The sequence below is a fragment of the Ipomoea nil genome, unplaced genomic scaffold (assembly GCF_001879475.1).
Source record: "Ipomoea nil cultivar Tokyo-kokei standard unplaced genomic scaffold, Asagao_1.1 scaffold0642, whole genome shotgun sequence".
NCBI classification, from domain to species: Eukaryota; Viridiplantae; Streptophyta; class Magnoliopsida; order Solanales; family Convolvulaceae; genus Ipomoea; species Ipomoea nil.
The window spans coordinates 1,861,961-1,868,917 of record NW_017617070.1 but is presented as its reverse complement, the minus strand read 5'-3'; the positions used below and the strand labels follow the sequence as shown (position 1 = coordinate 1,868,917).

The 6,957-nt window shown below is 42.9% G+C and overlaps 1 protein-coding gene across 1 annotated transcript; it reads right to left on the bottom strand.

Moving 5' to 3' along the window:
- Positions 1-2,300: 2,300 nt before the first annotated feature.
- LOC109174416 (uncharacterized mitochondrial protein AtMg00310-like) lies at positions 2,301-2,666 on the bottom strand. The gene has a single exon (XM_019323653.1). The coding sequence runs from the start codon at positions 2,664-2,666 to the stop codon at positions 2,301-2,303; it is 366 nt and encodes a 121-aa protein (XP_019179198.1).
- Positions 2,667-6,957: the final 4,291 nt, after the last annotated feature.

Genomic DNA, 6,957 nt, shown 5'->3' with positions numbered 1-6,957 from the left:
CAAAGGGTAACACCTACCTATTCTATGCAGGGATAGCCCGTTGAACACGTTTGTATCATTTTCCAATTGCGAAATATCAATTTTCATTCAAGTGGAGGATGGTTGAAAAATTAGCTAAAAGTAGCATGTAAAATGATCATTTTAAGGCAAAATTTTGAGTGGGGTCCACTTCAAATTCATGTCAAGTCAAAGTAGATTCGAGTTCTCATAATAGAGATATTTAATTTGATATATTAGCTGACTGAGAAATTGATTCTCAAAGTGTACCAATTTGAGTTGTGAAAAATGGTTTTTTTTCCTAAATTTACAACAGCATACCTAGTGTGATCTACTGTTAACCTTTACCGTGATGGCATGCTAGAGATCGATCGAGCTAATGAGATCAAGAGTTGTCGAGTTAGCAAGTAAAAGTTTGTTGAGCTCATGCCTCTACAGAGTAAAGGTCTATCGAGCTCCCTATCAAGTTAGCGTGTGAATGTCTGCCGACCTGACCTATATGACCAAGGTCATCCGATCAGACTTGTTTTCAAAAGTTGTGATCTTTCGAAATAGTAGTCTCTACTAAGAGTGTAACTCCTTCGGGTTATCTAAGATAACCAAGGTTATATTTGGTTGGTTATATAAGATTCCTATGTTTGGTTGGAGTTATGTAACATTCTCATGGAATAAAATTTAGCCTCCCCATCACATTTTTTCCAATTTTGAAGGGAATGTGATTCCCTTGGAATTCTTAGGTATTAAAATATTCCCTTGACATTTTACTAACTTTGCCCTTCACTTTCCAACCCATTGCTTTGTTTTTGACCGAAAAGTTTTTTTTTTTTAAAAAGTCGAAATTAACCTTTCGGTTAAAGCAAGCAAGCTAAGTTCACTTTGCTTAACATGAAAAATCAACTTTGTGGAAGCCACATTTGAATTTGTAGAAATTAAAGAATTTGTATGTATGAAGCCACAAGTCAACTTTTCAAATGAAGGAATGGAAATTATATATATATATATATATAAAATTTTGCATGGTTTTTTTTTTTTTTTGAAAACAAAAACAACTTCATTAATGACTTAATAAACCAGCAATACAAGCAGGTGGGATAACAGCCCACGATCCTGAGACAGACAAAGAACCGGTTGCCTGAGCCAACTTATGAGCCACACGATTTGCTGATGACATGGTGATCCTTTACGTTCCCTATGTCACAAGCAATTAACAAACATTGCTTAACAATCATACTTACATACGAATAATCTACTTCACGAGAATTAAATGCATTACAGAAATTTAAACAGTAAGATTCTAGGATGATATGACTTTGGTGTAGACCTTTCAGCCATGTTAATGCTTCCTTGGCCGCAAGGACCTCAGCCATGAACGGGTCTTGATTGCACGCAAATTGGCCACAAGTTGCTGCCACAAAACGGCCTTCATGGTCACGAACGATAGCACCAAAGCCTGCAGTAGTAGAAAAAATGGCTGCATCCACATTACATTTGAAGGTGTTGTGTGGTGGAGGTTCCCAGCGATCCAAACAGCTGTTCTCTCCTCTCGTTCGACCACCAACCACGAAGGTTTCCTTCACAAGGCCCGCAGCCTCTCAGTTTGAGCTCTCATGCCCTCCACAGAAGGTGTGATCTGCCGCCAAACAATGTTGTTTCTCCCCGTCCAGATTGTCCAGAAGATTGCGCCAATGTCACAGCCTGCTCGACATTTGACACGCCCAGTCTAGCCTCCATGAACCTCTGTATGCTATGACCTTGCAACAATTCCACCTCTCCCCATAAGCCTCTAGCATAAACACAGTCGCAGAAGATGTGTTCAGGTGTCTCCGACGGTGAGCTGCAAAACGGGCAGCCACCACCTATCAACACCCTCTTCGCCTTTAATTTCTCTCTTACCGGCAAAACACCACGGGCGCAACGGCCATAAGAAGTTTCTGACTTTGGGAGGAATTGGCAATGACCACAGTTTGTTCCATGATCTAAAATTGTTATCATCAGTCGAATAAATGTCGATATCTGTAAGTAAGCGGTATCTGTGTTTCACCATGTACCTCCCCCGCATATCACCTGGCCATCTCCATGTGTCCTTGAACTGTGTATTCACTGGCGTCGCGAGGATTTTCTGTACATTTGCTTCGTGGAAGATGTCTCTCACAACCTTCACATCCCAATGGCCCTGTTCGTCAAGAAGTCCGTGTACCATGGCGTCCTTCAAATGATCGTTGTATGGAGTGGTTAGATTTGGGTTGGAAGAGTCAGCAAGCCAACCCTAACCCCAGATTCGAGTATCTCTGCCGTCTCTAATTCTACGGGTCATTCCCAGTTTTAGCACTTGTTGCCCCGCTAAAATTGCTACGCCAAATGTAGCTAGGATTACTCCCTGCCGATGCCTCCATGAAGTCACAGCTAGGGTAATACTTGTCCTTCAACATTTTATTGACCAACGATTCTGGATGGATCAAAAGCCGCCACCCTTGTTTTGCAAGGAGAGCCACGTTGAACACATGTAGTTTTCGGAATCCCAAACCGCCCTTAGACTTTGGTTCACATAACTGATTCCAGCTCATCCAGTGTATCCCCCTAGTTCCTGCGCCACCTCCTCCCCACCAATAGCGATTAAAAAGCTTCTCAATAGTCTCACAAACACGAACGGGCAATAGGAAGGTAGACATCGTAAAAATATGCAAAGATTGCGCTATGCTCTTAGGACGTCTCGTGGTCGTTTTAACCTCGGATTTTTTTAAGAATTAGGACCACATGTGTTTTTTTTTTTTTTTTTTTTTTTTTTTTTTTTTTTTTTTAAACATGGAAGACCATTGGATGTCATTTAAAACTCGGATGACCACAGCTGATAAATTGTTAATACTTGGAGGACCATTGAAGGTATTAACTCTTTAATTTTACTTGCAGTTTGATCCTCGCTTATCTTAGGTCGTAGTCACTTATAGCATGTTTGGTTCACGGAATGAATTTTGAGATAATAGGAATGCTATTCCATAAGGAATGGAATAAGCAAAGAATAGAATAGGAATTGTATTCTATTGTTTGGTTCGTGGAAGGAATAGACTTTAGGAATTATATTACAGTGTTTGGTTGATTTAAGGAATAGAAATGAAATATGTTTTAAAAGACATAAATACCCTTATAAAAATATGTGATGGTGGCGATGGCGGTGGTGGTGGTGGCGGTGATAGTGGTGGTGATGGTGGTAGTGGTGGCGATGGTGGCGGCGGCGGCGGCGGTGGTGGCTATGGTGGTGGGGGTGGTGGTGATGGTGGTGGTGGCGGTGGTGGTGGTGGTGGTGGCGGTGGCAGTGGTGGGGGCGACGGTGGTGGTGGTGACGGTGACGGTTGTGGCAGTGGTGGTGGTGGGGGCGGCGACGGTTGTGGCGGCGGTAGTGGTGGTGGTGGCGGTGGTGTTGCTGGGTGGTGGTTCTGGTGGCGGTGGCGGTGGTGGTGGCGGTGGTGGTGCTGGGGTGGTAGTGGTGGTGGTGGTGGTGGTAGTGGTGGGGCGGCGGTGGTGGTGGGGGCGGCGGCGGTTGTGGCGATGGTGGTGGCGGCGGTGGCGATGGTGGTGGTGGTGGTGGTGGCGGCGGCGACGGTGATGGTAGTGGTGGCGACGACGGTAATGAAATAGGATAAATTTATATATAGGATAAAAAAATTAGGTTAAAGAAAGGGGTAAAAATGAAAATAGATTCTAAAATCTATTCCTTAGCGTTCAGTAATAGGCTAATACCAGGGGGGGCCCTAGTAATAGCTATTACCTTATTTGAGGTAATAGGCTATTACCAGTAATAATATTCCTAGTAATAGAAATGGTTACCAAACAAAGGAATAGGCCTATTACTGGGAATGCTATGCCATTCCCGGCCTATTCCGTGAACCAAACGGGGCATTAATGTTAGTTCCTAACAACTCAATACTTTGAGACTCCTAGAATGATACAACTTGTGTTAAATACGTTCTTCAAATGTATTAATTCTTCCAAAAGGCTAAACCCCAACCCTAAGGGCCCCCCACCCCCGATCCGACAGAGCATTTGGTATTAATTGTTTTGAAATGTAATGGAAATATACAATGCAAAATTTCTATACAAATGGTGAAATGGATCAATAATTTTCTTAATTGAGTTTGAAAAGAAAAACAGCAATATTGAATGAAAACTTTCTTAACAAAGCAAAATATTAAAATCTCAGAAAATCTGTATCGAAATAATTTTTGTTATTAGCTAATAAAAATACCTTTCAATAGCCAATAGAAATATAGAAATGACTTCAAAAGGGGTTGCCCCGGACCCCTGCCCACTCTTATATATATATATATATATATATATATATATATATATATATATATATATATATATATATATATATATATATATATATATTTTTTTTTTTTTTTTTTAAATAAGTACTATAAAATATATCAATGCAAGATTATATTGGAATTGTTCATGCATAGATAATTGAATGTTGAATTTGCGTATTTAAATAGGTAATTCTAAGTTTATAAATGCAAGATAATATAGTCAAGATTGATTATAATTGTCAATAAAATAATTGTGTGGGTATGGTTGAAACCAAATACGGGAAATAAGGGAGAACAAATAAAAATTAGGGCATAAAATATTAAATATATCCTAATATTGAAGAGCTAACTGCTGATTGCCAAACAAGGACATTGTGAGATAGTTTTCCAATTCAATTTGTTGTGTGATTTGAATACTCTTTTTGTCAATAAATCCCCCAAATAGTTAATATGATTGGCTCATTGGCTTAATTATACTTTTTATTTTTATTTTTATAATAATAATAATAATAATAATAATAATAATTATTATTATTATTATTATTATTATTTTTTGAAAACATTATTATTATTATTATTATTATTATTATTATTATTATTATTATTATTATTATTATTATTATTATTATTATTATTATTATTATTATTATTATTATTATTATTATTATTATTATTATTATTATTATTATTATTATTATTATTATTATTATTATTATTATTATTGATGGGGTGAGAACCCCGGCCCAAGAAAAGAGGCCCAGAAAGAATGCATGGGCCGGGTCCAGGACTCGGCCCAGATCTGAAGAAGGAGGCCCAGTTCAGAGCCCGGAAGGACGGCCCAATGCCAAACGGGGACGAGAAGTCGGCCCAGGTCCGGCCCAGGAGAAGACTCGGTCCAGAGAGCCGTTGAGGGAGCCTTCAGAGCAGTTAAGGCAAGGAGCCGATGAGGCATTAAAGGTCGGACTCGGTTCGCCAGTTACTAGCCAGAGAGAGCCGTTGGCAGAGTCCGTAACGTCGCCCAACGGCTCGACACATTGAATGTAATCTTTAAGTCGGCCATCATAGGCCTTTAAGTCAGTAGAGGAGGAGCCACTATAAAGAGGGCTCCTCCACTCTTGTAAGAGGCAGATTGGAGAACCCGGAGAGGGAATAGAGAGCACTATTAAGCATCATACTTCACTAAAAATCTAGACTTTTTGTGAAAGGTGTATCCTCCAGCTTAAGGTTGTGTTGGACCTCCTTGGGGCCCGAAAACCCAAAAACCATCACTGGCGCCGTCTGTGGGGATCGAACAAAGAGTCACGTGTCCTCTTGAGTAAGGCGAGTCCGAGGAACAATAGTTGAATCAGGCAAACTCCAGACATGGCTGGAAGCGAGGAGCAGTCGAGCCGTCAAGACAACGGACGAGAGGCCGACTTGAGAAACCAGCTGAATAGGAGAAATGCCCGAAGCCATGAAAATGAGACGACTGGCCGCTCTCAGCCGTTTTCTGAGCAAATCGGCGGATAAGACTGTGCCTTTCTTCGAAGCCATGAAGAAGAAAGAGGGATTCGCTTGGACTGTCGAATGCCAACAGTCGTTCGAGGAACTAAAACGATATCTGTCGACTCCCCCAGTACTGTCTACCCCCCAGGAGGGCGAGCCCTTACTGTTGTACCTCGCCGCCTCGGCCAAAGCGGTAAGTTCGGTGTTGGTTCGAGAGGAGGACCGAGTCCAGCACCCGGTTTACTATGTAAGCCGCTCACTGAAAGCTGCCGAGACACGGTACACCGCCCTGGAAAAGATCGTGTATGCCTTGGTGGTCACTGTGCGCAAGTTGGCGCCTTACTTCCAAGCCCATACCGTCCGGGTCCTGACGGATCAGCCACTCGGGAGTGTGCTACGGAACCCCTTGTCCTCCGGCCGGCTGGTAAAGTGGGCCGTCGAGTTGACTCAATACGGGATCGAGTACCAACCCAGGCCCTCCATCAAAGGCCAAGCTTTGGCCGACTTTCTGGTCGAGTGTACCGCGAGTGAGGAGGATAAGGAACACGCCTCGGAGAGCAATCCGGGCGAATGGTGGGAGATGCATGCGGATGGAGCATCAAGTCGACAGCACTGCGGAGGCGGCGTTGTGCTCATCACTCCAGAGGGATTTCGGCTGTATTACGCCTTAAGGTACCTGTTCTCTGCATCGAATAACGAGGCCGAGTACGAAGCAGTGTTGAACGGCCTTCGACTCGCCAAGGATCTGGGAGTCGAACGGCTACGAGTCAAAACCGACTCTCGGCTAGTAGTCGGGCAGATCTCGGGTACGTGCGAAGCTAAGAACGCGAGGATGTCGTTGTACAAAGAATGTGCCATTAAGATGTTGAAGGGGTTCGGAGCTTATGAGATAGAATACATATCCCGGGCGGACAATGTAGAGGCCGACATCTTGTCTAAAATCGCCCTGGAAGGGGTGCCTGACCGCTTAATAAAGATTTGCCAGAAGGAGGAGTTAAGTCGGCCGAGTGTTGAAGAGGCGCCGCTAGGTGTCCAGCAAGTAAACACCGAAGGGTGGGATCGAGAGGAAAACCCGGAGATGTTCTGGATAGATGACATCCGGCGATTCAAGGAAACGGGCGAGTTGCCAACTGACCCGGCAGTCGCAGCGAGGATTCGGCGGAAAGCC